An 18,821-nucleotide genomic window follows, 5' to 3' on the forward strand; every position below is an offset into this window, starting at 1 on the left:
TTTCTTTACTTTTTTTTCTTTTTCTTTCTTTCTTTTTTTTTTTTTTTTTTGTCTTTTTAGGGCCGCACTTGCAGCACACAGAGGTTACCAGGCGAGGGGTCTAGTCAGAGCTGTAGCCGCTTGCTTACGCTAGAGCTACAGCAACGCAGGATCCAAGCCGTGTCTGCGACCTACACCACAGCTCACAGCAGCGCCGGATCCTTAACCCACTGAACAAGGCCAGGGATCGAACCTGAATCCTCATGGATGCTAGTTGGCTCAATAACCACTGAACCACAATGGGAACCTCCCGGGACAACTTTTCTCCAAAATTTCAGACCTGGGGATTTTCTTGTAACTAGAGTCTTTCTCTCCTCTTCCCTGACTCATTCTTTGCTTCCCTTCTCCCCAACCCCCTTCCTCCTACCCCCACCTTCTTTGATAGTCATTATACAGAATTCATTTTCAGATTTTCATTTCAATTAGCCACCTAATATTATATTTAAGACGTGTAGCTGGTAGTATACTATAGCACAGGACTGCTCTGTACCTTAGTTAAGAGAGTCTTGACCAGAGCCTGGTGTCTGCGATCCCACTAGGGCTTCCACCTGCGCGAGGGCAAGCCAGCGGTACCAGCTGACCAAGAACATCCCATGAAAGAAAGATTTAACCTGAAAAGTTTTATCCATTTCCCTGTGAGTGGCAAAAATATTTTCATTTTTTTAAAAAGAGTTTTATTAGGTCTGGAGAATGATACATATTTGGAAAATACTTGTCTCATTACAGTATTTCAATGAAGATAAGGTAGTATTTTGTTATCCTGCTCTGAAATAAAGGCAGCCCGAGGTGATATTTTTAGCCAGTATTTTGGCGTGGCATAGAATTTGTATATAGTCCTTTAATTCATAGTCTGAAATGGCCAGAAGCCCAGGAACAAGGGTTGTAATGCAATGATAGTGAAGGCATGTCTCAGACTAGACTGGCAGGGACCATGCCTGACAAGCTTGCCTGATCTAAGGCCAGTGATCTACGGCATAGCAGAGATAAAAAGGTGAACAGGGCTTGATTCTTCCCTCTAACTTTGAGTTGGGAAATACTGAAAAAATAAACTAGCAATGGAAGCAGATGCTGGAAGTCATGATATGGTGAGGCCTGATGGGCCCTGTGCAGGCAGAATAAGAGTCTTTGAAGTGGACCAGCTGTGGCATAGAAAGTGAGAGGGCCGGTCGGGAGCAGGCCCAGAAAAGGCAGAAACGTGAGCAGTGGGTGAGCATGAGGCCTTTGCAGACTGGTGTTGTGTTGTTCGTAATGTAGCCTCACACCCCTCCGTTCTCACTCTTGGGTCCCAGCTTCTCTTGTAGCTCCATGATGGGTTCCTCAGGGGTTCCTGGGTGTGTCATTGTTACAGTGCCGCTGGTGGTACTTGTTGTAACTTGAGAGCATCTGTGTGCCCAGCTGCTGACAGAGCCTGACCAAATCATACTTCTCTATTCCAGTGTCACAGACCTGGGCGTAGCGCTTTGGGGGTGAAACTGCCTCTGCCCACTAATTGTAAGACCTTGGGCAAGCTTTTAAAACCTTCTAAAGCTTTCTGTTTCTTCTTCTGTGAAAAGCAGGCTGTTATTATTGGTCATATATTCTGCATATGTATCATAAATATGTTCTTAGACTGAGGGTGCGAGGTATATATACTGAATTAAATTGCTCTAGATTTTAAAACCCAGATAGACGCCTAAATCAGTTATTGACCTAGGCAGTTTTTCATCAATTTTGAACTGTGTCTAAAAGACCAACCAAAGCTAATTAGGACAAAAGCCCTCTTCAGGGAATTTGGGAAATCTTAACAGATGTCTGATGAAAAACCCCATGGTATCTCAAGTCTTGATGTCTTGTGATCAGATTCCCAGGATTCAAGACCCAAGAAGAGGTCATTTCCTCTGCGAGAAGTGAACAGCATGGTGTCATTTCCAAAGATGCCACCAGCTTGCCTAGCCTAGTCATTTTCACAGTATCCCAGGCTTCTAGTACTAGTTTTATTATGACCATATGTACCTGATGTGGCCCTCTTATATATCTCTTCCATTCCCTGTATGCAAAGACCGTGTTGTAAGACTTCAGTATTTTCGGACTCCTCAGTGAATTTAGCTGAGAGATTAACATGTGTTTCAGGCTTTCGAGTCCTGATTTGGCCATTTATAGTGGCCAGTAGATTCTAATAGAGCCACTGTAATCACAGTAGGTAATATTTATGGAATACCTGGTGTGTGTCAGGTATTTTGGTTCGATGCTTTAACACACAGTCTCATTTAACCCTCAGATTAGACAAGGGAGGGAACCAGTATCATCCTCCTTGTCCAGATGATGAAATTGCAGTTTGGAGAAGTTAAGGAATGGGCCCAGTTTCCCACAAAACCAAAAAATGTTGCCAGATAACTTGGCGCTCAGGTTTATATAGTATTGCAAGTACATTTGAAGCATTGTGATACTGTATGACATGAATCTGAGCAAACACCTCAAAAATACTCAAGTCAGGATGATTCATTTTCATTTAACCCTCTCACCCCACACATTGACTTTTACTTCAGAGCTGCTTTCAGACTAAAGCTCAGACCCCTCACCCTGACATTTGAGGCTCTCTGCAATTTGATCCCAGTCTTATTTTTCTAGACTATTACTCAGAGGAGGTCTTTGCTCAAGGGATGCTCGTCCATTCTTGGTGTCTGCAGTGTGGTTGGTTGAGGCTTTATGCCTCAGTGCATGTTTTAGTTCATGTAATAGCGAGTGTCAGGATTTCTTTTTTTTTTTTTTTGTTTTCTTAAAGGCTGAATAATATTCCCTTGTATCTGTATACCACATTTTGTTTATAAATTCATCCACCAGTGGACACTTGTGTTACTTCTACCTGTTGGCTGTTGTGAACAATGTTACAATTGAAGCTGGGTGTATGATACTTGTTTTGAGTCTCCAGCAATTCATACTTAAAAAAACACATTTTGAAGAGTTACAACTATCTTATAAAATTTTAGAAAAGGGAGACAGGGTTCAGCTATGACCTAAAACCTAAAATCTTATAAGCTGCTTTTTGGGGAAACATTTCTATATCTAAATCTTGCCCATCCTTCTAGAAATGCCCAAATCCTACGACTTCTCTGGAGCTGACAGTGGCCTTTCCTTCATTCAAACCCAAAGCACTTCTTTAGATACAAGTTCCTGTGATGAGGCATTCCTGGCTACTTTTGCCAAAGCTTCCCAGACCTGACAGCATGGATTGTGTGCTGTAGTCAATAGAAAACAGATTCTTGGCTTTTTGTCCTGATTCCACTTTTGTCAGATAATGTGGTCCTACCACTTAACCTCTTTGTGCTCCATTGTTATAGACATTGAAATGGAGAAGTCATTTCTGTCCCATGAGGATTTAGGAAGAGTTTAGTGAAAACATGCCTCAGTGTATATTATATACCAGAGCTTTAATCAGTTTGGGGATGGGTTTTTAAGAAATGACAGAGGCTGTAAACAAATCACTGAAAGTCATTCTGAAGAAAATAAGGAAGCTGGTAGGTAGGCAGACAGGGTGCCCAGTTAGAGTCTCAGTAGGCCAGGGGCTTTAAAAATACTGTTTTGGAAAAATTTGTAAGGAAGCCTCCAAATAGTCATCATGGTGAAAAGAAGTCATTGTCGGGTTTCCTTATACATGTTTTAGGGTTAGTTATAATTTTATTTTCAATTTCATGTGAGACATTGAAATATAAAGTTTCAGGGTTAGGGCTTCTAAAGATCTTAATGTTGTCCTGGAAAGAACTATGATAGGAAAAATGTGAAACTCTTGTGACTTTCTACGTGTGTGTATTAATGTTTCATTTACCTGGCGTTGTGGAGCAATGTGTGTACACATGTGTATAATTGAGACATACAGATATTAAAACTGTGCTTCACTGTTTAACTTGAAAAAAAAAAGTGGTTTTGGTTAGATATATTTCCAAAATATATTGCATATGTCCTTGTCATAGAAAACAGAATAATGTCCCTCTCTCATTTTGGCCTTTGATTGTTAGGCTGGGTTTGACTCAGTGCTGAGATAAAGTACGCAGGGCCTGCTGAGCTGAGCTGTTGGCTCTTCTTCTCAACAACTTTGCATTTTTATACTTTTAAGAATTCTTTTGATTACTTCTTACTTTTTTGCTTTCTTTGTTTCTTTGCTTCTCTTTTTCTTTTTCTTTCCCTCTGTCTTTTTTCCTTCTTCCATTAGTGGCCATTGTTTCTTCGCTTAGGGTGGGAGCACTTAACTTGGAATATCAACTGTGTGCAAACTTTTATATGCAGGTTTTTATGTGTGCTTTTGAGGGGGAAAAGGTCATAGCTTTCATTGGCATCTCAAAGTCGTCAACAGCTAAAAAGGGTTAAGAAGTGCTCCATGGCAGTATTTTTTAAACGGCAAGTTTCAGCCTGTTAATTAGTGATGAAAGCCATTTAGTCGATTAGGACCAGCAGTTTTAAAACATTTTGTAATGAATATCAGTACATTGCATGTGGTAAAGATATTTATGGCTTTGTGAAACTTTTATTTCATATACTTGTTTACACATATGTCTGTGTATGTAAATATACACTCAAACACACATGCTTGGTTGTGATAAAATTTATTTTTTACGATGAGTCATAGCCAAACCCTTGAAACATACTGCCAGGGGAAGGCCCTAATTTATAGATGTGGCTGCTATTTCTCTGTAGAGTGCCGAGATGCTATATGCCAAGTTCATTATAAATGTGGCTAAAATGAAAGTAAGCAAAGCTAGAAGAATTTTCTTTTCTTTCTGAAATGTTCACAGAATTAATTACATAGGACCATTTAAAGGGGAAGGTAAGGTGAAAGATGGGCCAGCAGTGACACCAGCACTGGTGCAATGGTTGTTGCATTTGAGAGTAAAACCTGGCCCCGTGAGCCCTGAAGGTAAAGGCCAAAAGCAGCTGTTTTCGACTGTGGTTACACGTTTCTTTATCTGGGGAGATAGAGGTATAAAAGGTGGGAATGCCTGGCTCTTCTCCGGACCATAGAATCTCTGAGAATGGTGTTCTGGAAGAACTTTCTTATAGAATAAAATGCCTGGTCTTTGGGTTATAGATCTGTGAGGGGCTTTTGCTCTGGGTTCTGGAGTGTGATCTGGAGAGTGGACGTTGCTGGACGTGCATTCTCCAGAAAAGACTTCAGTTTTCAGTGCAATCACAATAGGAGCACTCAGGTGTTATTTGGTTATTTACAAGGCATCTGTTCTGGAATTCTAAAGATATCTGAAGTATGAAGACAGAGGTTGTTTTGACTTAGGAATGTTTGTGCATTCTTGGTTTAATGTCTGCCCTTGAGAAGTGAAAGATACACGTGCTAGTTGAATGAGCTATTTGTCGAAAGGTAGAGATTTTCCTCTCCCTCTTCCCTTTTCCTTTTCTCTCCTTTTCCCCTCTCTCCTCTCCCTTCCCTTCCTTCCTTTCGCCCCTCCTAGATGACAGAGGCTGGTCCCACAGGGTGGTGGGGTACATGCGTCAGGACTTGAGGGCTGGTGGTGAGCTAGGATGGCCCAGGGTGGCTAGAAAGTTGGTTACACCTAGTAAGTATAACTCCACTGGGAGTTTACGAGAGTCAGAGTCAGACTTGTCTCTGGCAGAGAAGGTGGATAGAACCTAGCTGGTCAGTAGTCCTTGCCACTATGTGGAAGGAGTCCTTTTCTGTGTGATCAGCCCAGTAGAAGAACAGGCTCTAGATTCCAGTAGGAGGTTCTCTGAGCCTTTTGGGACACAGGGGCCAGATGGAGTGTGAGCGCAGCTCTGGAGTGGCCTGGCGGGTGGGCTGAGCTAAACTGCTGGAGGCCTTTTGTGGGCTCTTGGCACCCATGGGCATCCGAATCCCAAATACTCCTGGTGCTGGAAACACTACATTCCTACCTCTTGTTTCCAGTCAGTAAGTAAGTGAGCAGAACTCCAGGGGGGTCAAGAGAGGGATCCTTTTTGCTTCTCCCTTTTGTAAAGGTTACAATGCTTTTCTTTCTTTTCTTTTTTTCTCCTTTGCATATTTGGAATAAAAAGGACACAGAACATCTCCAGCTCTCTTAGGCATGTACTTGAGTGTAAGAAACTCTCTTACCTCCAACTTCTTAATTCCAGTGGTGACTTCATGACTTAGTTTACATACCAACTTTAAATTGCATACAGTTGCTTGTTAAAAAAACGCAGGTATCAAGTCAGCCCTTGGTATCTGTGGGTTCCTCATCCATACACTCAACCAACCACAGATTGAAAATATTTGGGGGAAATATTCCAGAAAGTTCCAAAAAGCAAAACTTGAATTTGCCATGAGCCAACAACTATTTACATAGCGTTTACATTCTTTTTTAAGGTATTATAAGTAATCTAGGAGTTACTGTTGTGTCTTAGTGGGTTAAGAACCTGACATAGTATCGGTGAGCTTGAGCTTGGGGTTCCAACATGGGCCTTGCTCAGTGGGCTAAGGATCTGGTGTTGCCACAAGCTGCAACTTGGGTTGCAGGTGCCCCTCAGATCTGGCATTGCTGTGGTTGTGGTGTAGGCCGGCAGCTGCAGCTCCAATTCGACCCCTAGCCTGGGAACTTCCATATGCCACAGGTGTGGCTATAAAAAGAAAAAAAAAGTAATCTAGAGATGATTTAAAGTACATGGGAGGGAGGATGTGTGTAGGTTATATGCAAATACTGTGCTCTTTTGTAGAAGGGACTGGCGCATCCTTGAATTTGGGTCAGTCTCTGCAGGCTGTCCTGGAACCAGTGCCCCAGGGATACTAAGGAACAATGCATATCATTTATAAGTCCGAAGTTAATTGATGTAAAAGTGAACTGTCTGGTCACTGTTGTTCTGCTCTCTGGGACGGAGGTTTAAACTGTTACGCAGTTACCTGAATGTAGAGTAGACAGCTATCTCAAACTGGAATAGGATTGTAAACTCCACCTAGCCCATCCACTGCTGCCGGACTGTTTTTCATGTCTCAGCGAAGAGAGCTGAAACTGTGAACATTTAAGTTATTCTACTGGCAGATGTGGGAATATTTAAATCTTTTTTTTTTTTTTGGTCTTTTTGCCTTTTCTGGGGCCGTTCCCACGGCATATAGAGGTTCCCAGGCTAGGGGTCTAATTGGAGCTGTAGCCACCGGCCTACGCCAGAGCTGCAGCAACATGGGATCCGAGCCATGTCTTCAACCTACACCACAGCTCATGGCAACACTGGTTCCTTAACCCACTGAGCAAGGACAGGGACCGAACCCGCAACCTCATGGTTCCTAATCGGATTCGTTAACCACTGCGCCACGACGGGAACTCCTTAAATCTTTGACTAATACACATAGAACCTTCAAGGAAGAAACCCATAAACAGCAAGGACAGCTGTCACAGTAGAGGACAAGGTCAAGATTAGAGGGTACATACCTGAAATATTAATAGAAAGTGGAATGGAAAGCGAACACTGTTTCTTTTACTGTTTGTTTATTTAGATTGATAAGGCTTGTCCTGCTTGGCCCTTTTTCTGACTTGTTGAGCCGTATTGGTGTCTTATATCCTCCCCTGCCTCCTGGCCCTCCAGTTAATGGCATAAAACAGCAACCATCTGTTTGCACACAATTTTTTTAGACTGAGTACCTGTCAGTGTGTCTTCTGCTGGTCTCACCTGGGGTTACACATGTGGCTTTGGGTGTCTGGAGGCCTAACAGGCTGGATGGTTTAGAATGGCCTCACTCGTATGTCCGACGGCTGTCAGGTGCCTTGGCTTTCTCTGTGACCTTTCCAACAGATTAGCTCAAGCTCATTCACGTCATGGCTCCTAGCCACAGTCATAAAAAAGGGATATACCCTAACACACAAATGTTCGAGCCTCTGCTTGTATCTCATTGGTCAAATCAGTCACATAGACAAGTCCAGATTGAAAGGATGGAGGTAAGCTCCAGCCAACCCTGCAAGGATCCTACCACAGTAGGACAAAGCAACCGAGGGGCAAGGATATTGTTTAAGGATTTGATCGGTGGCAACGCATGGCATATGGGTTTAATAAACTATTAGGCATGGTATAGCAGTGTACTTGGTATTGTATTTCAACAAAGAATAACTGTATGAAAGTGGTTTGTACCATCCACTTTCTTAGTGATGAACAGGCCCTGTGTGAATCAGTCATTCAGTTTGTTGTTTATGGGGCATCATACATGGGCCAGACCTGACCTAGGTGATAGGGAAACAGCTGGGGAAAAAAAAGCACACATAATTCACTATGTATAAAAGTCACAAGTAACAAGAAACTTAAGACTTACTAGTGTGGCTTTTGAGTTTGAGTTTGAGGCACCCAAGTTTGTTCTCCATGCAAGAATGCCACACAGGCAGATTTTTATCAAGAATTTAGCCACTGTGAAATTTGGTTTTAAAGAGCAACTTGTAATTGGTTTCTCTGCTAACAGCCAATGTATATTTTAATTATTGTAGTCAAGAAGCTACCTACAAAGGGAGATTCATGTACTTTTCTGCTATTTTTATTTTTAGGGCCACACCCGAGGCACATGGAAGTTCCCAGGCTAGGGGTTGAATCAGAGCTATAGCTGCTGGCCTACGCCACAGCCGCAGCAGTGTGGGATCTGAGCCGAGTCTGCGACCTACGCCACAGCTCACGGCAACACTGGATCCTTAATCCACTGAGCGAGGCCAGGAATCGAACCTGTATCCTTATGGATGCTAGTCAGATTTGTTTCCACTGAGCCATGATGGAAACTCTGATGAAGGCTAATCTTTTAATCAACAGATGTTAAGGAAATAAACCAATCATTGTATTTTCATATCTACCAATCTAACTAATTTTAGTATATTGTATAGGCTACTCAAATGATCATTTGGTCTCCATCATCTCCCATATACTTGCCCAGGTGGGTTGGAATGTGAAGAAACCTTGGAAAAGTCTTGTCAAAATGGGGTAAGTTAGGAAACTTGGAGTTATCTCTTGTCAGGCAAGATTAATTAGGTCCTAGTGCTAGCCTGTCAGAAATAAAGGTGAAAAATTGCTTGGGAACTTAGAGTTTTTCTGTCACAGCAGCAGTCTTGTCACCTCTTGATAAGATTGCATTCTTCTGGCATGAAAGGAGGTATAAAAATCACCTGTTCAGTTTTCCAGGTTAGGGGAAGTCTTTCATAATTAAAACAATTGTGACCCGTGTTTTAAAAGAATCAGAACATTCCTACTGTTCTGTTTTCTGTTCTGTTTAATTTTCCAGCAAGATCTGACAATTTCCTTGACTCCAGCGGTGGCAGTACTAGAAAAAGTTGTTGCTCTAAAAATGTCACCTTTTGTTGCATGACCAATGGGAAGTTGGAGGAGACTTTTGTTCTTCCTTCTTTTCCTTTCTTTTTTTCACCTTTTTCTTAAAAAAAAATTTTATCACTGACATATTTTTGTTAGTATCCCTCCTCCCACCCTAGCCATCTTTATAATGTTGAAACTGAAAGGAAGAATGGAGCTGCTAAAATAAGTTACAGTTAAGTGACTTTTGATTGCAGCACTGTGCTAGTCTTTGTACAGAATGACCTAAACCAACCTTGCTGTCAGGAATTTAAGATCGAAATGAAAAGGAAGATAAAATAGTGTTCTGATTTGCAGTGTGAGAGGGTTACTGTCTGCTAAAATAGAATACTGATCCCTCTGAAAGTACCTTTAAATTCTACATTAAATTTATTATTTTTTAAATTTTTATTTATTTTTTTGGTTTTTAGGGCCACACCTACGGCATATGGAAATTCCTAGGCTAGAGGTCTAATTGGAGCTGTACCTGCCGGCCTGCATCACAGCCACAGCAATGCCAGACTTGAGCCACGTCTGCAACCTACACCACAGCAACACTGGCTCCTTAACTCACTGAGTGAGGCCAGGGATCTACCCTGCATCCTCGTGGATACTAGTCGGGTTTGTTACTGCTGAGCCATAACAGTAACTCCTTTTCTACATAAAATTTAAATTCAACATGAAGTATACTCTTTCATAAAGTACACTTAAATTCTGATGTTATAGTCCTCTAGATATAATATGATATCATTTCATTGGAATGCCCACGGGATAACTGTGGCTCTCATACCAAATGTTCTGAGCCCACTGTAGAGAGTAACAGGCTCTGTAAGGGCAGTGCCAGAGTCACAGCCCCATTGGATAGATATGGCTGTGGGCAGGGAGGAGGGGAAGCCTGGGTTGCTATGCGCTGAAACAGGAGAATAAAGATGAGAGAAACAAACACCAGTTCTAACTGGAATCAAGGAGAGCATGGCTCTTGCTCACAATTAGCCACGGTTGGTGATAAAATTTTTGGCAAGTATAACAGGGCTTTTGGAGAACTCTTATCCAGCCTCATGAATTAGTCTAGAGATTTATTTTGAAAGGTATTTTCAATGTATAAATCTATGCTTTCCATTTATCAGCAAAATGAATAAACATTATCGATCATCTGTCTTCAGAGATGCAAAGTGTTCTTGAAAAGTAAAAAATGAATGGCCAGGCAGTAGAACTCGTGTCTTTAAAAGGATGAAACCATGCGATACCATGACTTAAAGATATTAAAACGGGTATATTTTATTCTTCCTTTTGCAGACATACATTGGAAGTGTGGTTATATCTGTTAACCCATACCGGTCCTTGCCCATTTATTCACCAGAGAAAGTGGAAGATTACAGGAACAGAAATTTTTATGAACTGAGCCCTCACATGTGAGTATGGTATTAAAGCATTAAGTTTCTCTTTCATTCCAGGGATGTGTAGTTGACAGATGTGTCCAGCTGTTTCCTTTGAGTCTTAGGAAAATGTTTTAGTCGTTTTTTTAAATTACATGAAGGAATGTAGAAGTTAATGCCTTATTTTAAATTAGAAAATAAAAGACTACTTCGTTCAGCCTGAGGCTCTTGAAATTCTGAAATATTTGAGCTCAGTATGTAAAATATGCTCTGTTAAAAATCCTGTGTAAGTAGCAGCTGCTGATAATTATTTTTGCAAATAAAATAGGAATGTGCATTGTTTGTTATCATAAAGAGCCCAAGCAGCATTTAGTGCCCTTGTTCAAGAAAGAGCTCAAGTGTTGGGTTGTGTAATGGTTTTTGAAGAAAAGGACTAAATAATTCCTTCAGTTTATAATCTTTGTGGATATTGCTCACCAGATGTGTGCATTAGACCAGTAAGTTCACCTTCCCTGCAGTTAGTCACTTGTTTGATTTTTCTGAAAATGTCATTTGTTGTTGTGAATATTCCTATAAATAATAATCTTTAATAATTACATAGTCCTGAGGTTGAGAAACCCTGAACTACAGTGAAAGAATCTGCAGAGTTTTAGTTGTGTCCTGGCAGAAAAGAATTTCCCCTGTATGATTGAAGGTGGCCTCTGTTATTTTTACTAGAAAATAAATCTAATAATTAAAGAACATACATATCACTGTTTAGAAGTTTATTTTTGTTTCTCTTGATGATAGAGCATACAGATGGATGATTTAGAACTGAGATCTAAATAATTTTTGAAAATGATTTTTTAAAACTAAGCACGGTTTTACCAATCAAATAGATTCTGATTATTCAGTTTTCTACTAGAAGTAGATTTTGCAAGTGAACTTGTTTCATTTTGCCTTAACAAAAATAAAATCTGAAATTTGTCTTAGAAAGTTAGCTCTATAGTTAAAGTCCCTTTGATGAAATACTTTATTTGATGTCTTAATATTTATTTTAAATTCTAGCCCTTGAAGCCATGCTTCTCAAGTGCTTAGACAGCTATGTCAGAATCCCCCAGGAGCTTAGGAACAATCTGGTTTCCTAGACCTTACCTCTGACAAGCCAGCAATCGACGTTTTTCACATCCTTTCTAGGTGATTCATGTGCACGTGCAAGTTTGGCAACATGTTGTCTTAGATATGTATGTGTTCCCTTCCTAAACTGCTTACTGCACATTGGGATCTTTTAAGACCATTAATAATAATAATAACAATAATGGCTTCCATTTGTTGAATACTTCCATGTGCAGGTATGTCTCTAAGTATTTTACATGTATTATAACCCACGTCATTCTCAAAATAACCCTGTGAGGTAGGTTATGTTACAGATGATTACAAATGGGGAAATAGTCTCAGAAAAACAAGGCATTTATCAAAGCCACACAGCTTTTGGGTGGTGAGCAGGGGTGTAGAGTCACCTGCTGGTTCTCTCAGCCGGAGGTAAGTTCAGAGCCTCTTAGTGTGCATTTTTATCCTGCTACTCTTGTATTGCCCTCTGGGATAACCTTAGCTGTGCCTCAGCTTGTTTCCAAAGATTGCATACTGTTCTTCCATTTGCAGCTTAAGTCTCCACTTTGGAGATGTTTAGCTGTGTAATCGATGTCTGTTCTAGAACATAGAAATTCAGGCTCTGGAATATCCAGTTTTATCCTCCTCATTCCTGAAAGATTCCTATAAAAGGCTGCTACTGAGTTCACACCTCTGGTAACACAAGGGCAATAAAGTAAATAAAGTAAATTCACCAGCAATAAAGTAAATTCCCAGAGTACTTAGGGTAAAGGCAAATTCTTTTGACCATGGTCTGTAAGACATTGTGCATAGGGTGCCTGGTTTAATCTCACCTAATAAATCTGAATTTGCTAGATTATTGTCACACCTCACTTCCCTCTCCCTTTGTTCTTCAGTCCTCGGCGCACTCCTTCCCACCAGCTCATCTTTGCACATTCTGTGCCTTCTGCCTGGAATGCTATTCCCTCCCTTTTCCCCAGGGCAACTCGTTATTCTTCCAGTTAGCTCTCTGATGGCACTAGACCTCTTCAGGGTAAAACCGTCTGTCCCTCACCCCACTCCTTGCCAAGGTTAAATCTGTTGCTCTTGTCACAGTTGGCTGTTAACCATTTCTTAATGGGATTGATTGATTCATGTCCGCTTCACCTGCCATGCCAGCTTTTGCTCATCATAATATTCTTGGTACCTGAAAGTAAATGTTCAAAATATGTTGACTAGGACGTGGGTTTGAGTCCCAGCACTTCCATTTACAAACTATGTAAATATACAGAGCAAACTGTGTAATTGTACCGAGCAAATTACTTGAAAAAACTTTAACTTGGAAATTAAGTAATTTGCCCTCTGAAATGGGAAAATAATTATTAACTCAGGATTTTTGTAAGGGATAACTATCTAGTAGATATTTAGATAATATAATTATCTGGTGTAAGTAAAATGTTTAGCAGGGTATCTGCCATAGCCCTGTTGTAACAGACAGCTGCTGCTATTAACAGTGATAATTACAATAATTATTATAATAATGAGGTATGTGGGACACATTTCCAACATTTTAACAGGCTCTTCTTTACCACTTTCTCCTCCATGGTAAGACATTCCTCACTTCCTTTATTGCCTTGTCATTAAATTATCCGTTGCATTATTTGTTGTGAATGTCCATCTTTGATAGCATCTAAAACAGGGTCCTTGCTGGCTAGGTTCCCTGCCAAAACCCAACCTGTCTTTCTCAGATAGGATCTTTGTGATGTAATAGGATAAGATGACTTTAGGCTTTTGATGCATTCTGTGATGCATTTTGAGAATTTGATTCCAATTTGAGTTAAAAAAAAAAAAAAAACATTTCAGGAGTTCCCGTCGTGGCGCAGTGGTTAACGAATCCGACTAGAACCATGAGGTTGCGGGTTCGATCCCTGGCCTTGCTCAGTGGGTTAAGGATCCGGCATTGCCATGAACTGTGGTGTAGGTTGCAGACACGGCTCGGATCCCACATTGCTGTGGCTCTGGCATAGGTGGGGGGCTATAGCTCCAATTCGACCCCTAGCCTAGGAATCTCCATATGCTGCGGGAGCAACCCTAGAAAAGGCAAAAAGACAAAAAAAAAAAATTTCAGTAGCTGCTTGAACCTTATACCTTGAAAATTTGCTGATTAATTTACCCCAGATTACATTTGGAATTTCATTTGACCTATTGTTCACTATTCTGCACAATCATCCAGCTATATCCCTTATAGCTCATGTATTTTTGAAGATGTCCTGAAATTATTTGACTTTAAATTTCAGACAGTCAAAAAATATTTATATCCTGTGGAGGCATGTGGCTTTCAGAGAGTAAAAATATGTAAATGAATAAAACGAAGATAAACAGTGGTTTCTTACCTGTATTCCTTTTCCAAAGTCATTTTCTGTTGTCATCCCTCTCCTGCCCCCTTCTCTGGATTTCTATCCCCTCTATGGAGCCATACGTTGAGTGTGATAATATTGAGTAACTTGCCCAGAGAAATGAGCTGTGCCACAACTGTGGCAACGCCAGATCTTCCCCCAACCCCCTGCCCCATTCTCACACTTTTAATGGGCAAAGGTGAAACTGTGGTGGGCAGATTCTAATAAATCCCAATAACCCTTCCCCGCAGTGTGGGTGAGACCTGTGACGCGCTTCTAACCTATAGACCACTGCAGAGATGATGAGCTGTCACTTCCATAACCACACTGTTACATGGGGCTGCATCTAGTTAGCAGACTTGCTCAGGAGACTCTCTCCCTGCCCATCCATGAGGACATAAATGGCCATGGGCTGGGACCCATGTGGCGAGATGCTGAGGGAAGCCTCTGGGGGTTTGGGGAAGCTGACAGCCAACTGCCAGAGAGGAGCTGAGGTCCTCAGTCCCATAGCTGCAAGAAAATGAGGCAATGCTGGATCTTTAACCTGCTGTGCTGGGCTGGGGATAAAACCCACGCTATCACAGAGACTTGATCCTTAATACGCTGTGCCACAGTAAGAATTCTGATTTTTAATTTTTTGCACAGAAGAAATTTTTCTGAAATACCCCAGCGAGGACTTGGTACATTTCAGACCACTCAGTAACTGCCTCAGATGCCGTATATCAGAGGTAAGAGAGAGTGATGGGAGAGATAAAGGAGATAACAGAACTACTTAATCTCCCTCCGTGACTTAACACCTTCTGATATTTTACTTACTGGATGCCCTGGCCTTGCCTTAGGTGATGGCCTTTTCACCTTGCAGGCCTGGATACAGATGCATCTTCCTAAAGTCAAACCATGCTACTCCCAGAAGCCTTCCTGGGTTCCCTATTATTAGTTGAGTGAACTCCAAGGTCCTTGGCTTTCTGTTCAAGCTCTCCAAAGTGCAGTCTCTGGTCTCCCCTCCAGCCCAAAGAGCTAAACTCCTTCATGGAACTTCCTTTTGAGCTGCAGCTTTCCATGTCTTTTCCTTTCTACCTCTCCCACCTCATACCCCAGCTCGTCTCCTAGGTTCTGTCTTAAAGGCCTGATCAGCCCCAGACAAACCCACTAGTAACTTTATTTGCCTCTGAGTTCTTGGAACCGCTCATGTGATCTTACACATCACCTTTCTTGCTGTGGTTCACTATGCTTCAGTGCCATCCTCTTCAATGAGATAGACATTTCTACAGATCAGGAATTTTATCCTGTCTGTCTCTGTGGCTCTCTCAGTGCTTTTCTCTTAAGAGTTCAGTAACTGGAGAACAAAAAAGGTTTTAAATAGTTTTCATTACATTTTACTTGTATTATCTCTGACAATTCAGTGAAATCAAACTATTCTTGGCAAGCTATTTGCAGGGTTTATTCAAAACTTCATACAGTGTAATGAGATTTTTTTTTCATTTTTATAAAAAAGTAGACTCAAGTACTATTTTTATAGTGCTCTTCAACAGCGAGTGTTCAGGTTCAATTTATTACTGATTTAGAGCTCTTACCATCTCATGAAATGCAGTGTTTAGAGAAGGCAACATGCCTCTAGAAAGGAAAAGTACCCCCTCCCCACCCCTCGGTGGTCACAGCCCAGGGGTGAGCTGAAATGTGTCCTTATCCAGATGGAGACAAAGTGTGGTGACTGTATGACGTGGGCATTACAAGCACTATTTGGAGCAAGCAGTCTTTCCCTTCAGTAAATGAAAAACCTTGCAACAAATTCTAAAAACTGAGGAAAATGTCTTAAGGCCTTAAAAATTTACTGGTTACTCTCACCAAAAAATGATAAGGGATTGTGGAGATGATTTGGATAGTCCTCTGTCAGTTGTGAAGATGGGAGCCCCCTGTTTCTAGGAAACCTCTGACCCCTGGGTTGATGCCAGACCAATTTTACGAGACCTGATGCTGGGGCCCATGGAATGATGTTGCTAGAAAACTTGTGTGTTTTGAGTCCTTCTTAATCCTGTTATCATTTTACTCCATTCAAAGTGAACCAGGTACCTGTTATAAAGAACCTTTCTGACTACATCTCAAAACGTACCAGGGCTATGGTTGGGTGTCCAGAGCTTAGGGTAAGAGTCTTGAAGGATCAGAAGACTCAGGCATTGTCCTTTTTCTGTTACCAGGATTTTTCTCTATAGCAGAGTTGAGATTCTGGGAGTCAAATTTTGTTTATTTTGAGAACTCTTACCACAGCTAGATCCTGAATTTTCTTAGAAATTGCTTGTATAACTAAGTGTTAAAGTACTTTCTTAAGCAGAGTGGGGGGGCGTGTGTGTGTTGAGGTGATGTCATATCACTGAGGGTTTGTATTCATTCTCTCATTTCCTTTTTGGGATAGTTGAGTCTCACATTGATTTCATACCTCCCAGAAGACCACTTGCAGAAAAGGGTCTTATGCTTTCCCATCCAGCACTCTTTCTACTTACTGCTTTAGAAAAGTTACTCATTTACTGACCAAATGTTTATTGAGAGCTTACCATATTCCATGCTCTCTTTGAGGCGCTGGGATACAGCAGTGGACAAAGCAGATAAAATCCCAGAGGGAGACTGTCTTGAGTATACAGAAGCCAAGATTGTTCACACCATCAACTAGGGGGGCAAAGGGTAGAGTACAGGGAGAGAAGCTTTTGTGAAAAACAGAATTAATTCCCACAGTGTTCTTCTAAAGCACCTCGAGGCCCTATTCTCCCAGGTAGTAGTATAAGTCAGTAGCCAATAGGTGGTGGTCTGGAATGTTTTCATCTGTTTAGGTCTGTAACCCACTTGAATATCTTGTGCAGGAGGGAATCCCAGTGCCCGTTTCACTCTCTAGGTTGGATGCCTTAAATTCACATCGCATGCGGATTGCCGTCATCTTAAAAATAGTTAAAATTGCCCTTTTCCCTCTCTGCATGACTGTCAAGGGTCAAAATAAGCAGAAGGCGGTTACCATGTTTGCTTTCAGTCCTGGCAGATACTTGTTTGATTCTGGATAACTGTTCATGAGAAGACTTCTTGATGTAGAGAGATTGGTTCACATTAGCAGTGCGGTGCAATGTGGGAGTGAAGGACAGGTGTGAAATTGCAAGTTTCCTGAGGTCAGGTTCATGTGCGAAAGATTTCTCGGCCTTGCACTGAATCAGCTTTTGCAGTGCTCCATGAACTGAACTTCCTGCCTTTAATGCTCACATTTTATTCTCAGTCTATTGATTTATGGGGGTTACTTTCAAAACAGTTTATTTCAGGATGTGTACTTTTGGCAGAAAGAGACCTCAGCTAATTGCTCTTTCAGATTATAAACGTTTTTAGAGTTAGAAGATTGGTTCTCAACCACCGTGATGTTTTTACCATGAAAATCGTTGTGACAGAAGAATTCATATATTAATGAAGCGTTTTTAAATGTCTGAGAAGTCTTAGCATTCTGATTTTTAGTCCCCTAATTAGAATTCTTATCACTTCTCAGAAAATGCTTGTCTCAGACCTGAAAGAAAGTTTATTTTGGAGTTCCTGTTGTGGCTTAGAGGTAACAAACCCAACTAGCATCCATGAAGACACAGGTTCAATCCCTGGCCTCACTCAGTGTGTTAAGGATCCAACGTTGCTGTGGGCTATGGTGTAGGTCACAGATGCGGCTTGGATCCTGTGTTGCTGTGGCTGTGGCTTACACCTGCAGCTGCAGTTCCGATTTGACCCCTAGCCTAGGAACTTCCACATGCCACAGGAGCAGCCCTAAAAAGCCAAAAAAAAAAAAAAAGGAAAAAAAAGAAAAAAAAGAGAGAGTTCATTTTGAAAAAGCAATTCATAAAGCCAAGCATATATTCATATGTTCAGAATATATGATTATTTCAGTAGTATAGAATCTTAAAGGGAAAATTTGATTCTTAGCAAAATGGGTTACTTCCTGCCAGAGTGTTACAAAACTTTGATGGGACCTGAGAAATTCTGCAACATTCTGGAAAAGATCTGTTTCAGCCAAAGGAGTGGCACTGAGGCCTCACCCTGAAAGGGTTAGTCTAACACATATTAGCATCACTGACAAAGAGAACTACAGTTGGAATCTGTGTGAGCAGCCCCTTCCAGAGAGGGTGTGTTTAGGGTATGTGGGGAGGGGCGCCCCCTTTGTTGTTGAAATAGGCTCCCTGCTGTGGTCTGTTGCTGGGACTTGTGTGGCTGAAGGACTGGATGGGTGGGGCACAGGGAATTGTGTGGGAGTTTGTCTAAACTGGGGACCGGAAATGCTGGTCTGGATCCAGTCTGGGGAAATTAGCAAAGCCCAGGGGTAAGGGAAGCAGAGTTCAGTAAGGTGCTTAGGGGGCCCACAGTTGGGAGACAGGGGAACCAGGAATGGGGACTGGGGCTGTTATAGAGCAGAAAGCCACACACGGGGAGCAGGCCTCAAGGAAGGGGGCTCCTGGCTGTTCCCACTGTCTAGGTGTGCTTTCCTCCGCACTCCGGTCCGTCTCAGGGATCGAAATCCCCAGGCAGAAGTGGGTTATTCATTACTCTGATCAGCATTATTAAGCATCCACAATGCGAGTGAGGTGTTGAGGACACAAAGATGGTTTGTCCCTAAGGATTCACAGTCTGGTGTGGGAGACATGCCAGTAAGCAAATAACTGTAGAA

The 18,821-nt window shown here is 41.6% G+C and overlaps 1 protein-coding gene across 6 annotated transcripts in view; it reads left to right on the plus strand.

Moving 5' to 3' along the window:
• Nucleotides 1–18,821, plus strand: part of MYO1B (myosin IB) — a 190,520-nt gene that overhangs the window by 45,624 nt on the left and 126,075 nt on the right. For all 6 annotated transcript variants that reach the window (XM_047773096.1, XM_047773098.1, XM_047773100.1 and 3 more), the window contains exon 3: nt 10,603–10,718. In XM_047773096.1, the coding sequence (XP_047629052.1) occupies nt 10,603–10,718 (116 nt within the window). The remainder of the gene's footprint in view (nt 1–10,602; nt 10,719–18,821) is intronic.

This window comes from Phacochoerus africanus, chromosome 3, assembly GCF_016906955.1.
Source record: "Phacochoerus africanus isolate WHEZ1 chromosome 3, ROS_Pafr_v1, whole genome shotgun sequence".
Lineage (NCBI taxonomy): Eukaryota > Metazoa > Chordata > Mammalia > Artiodactyla > Suidae > Phacochoerus > Phacochoerus africanus.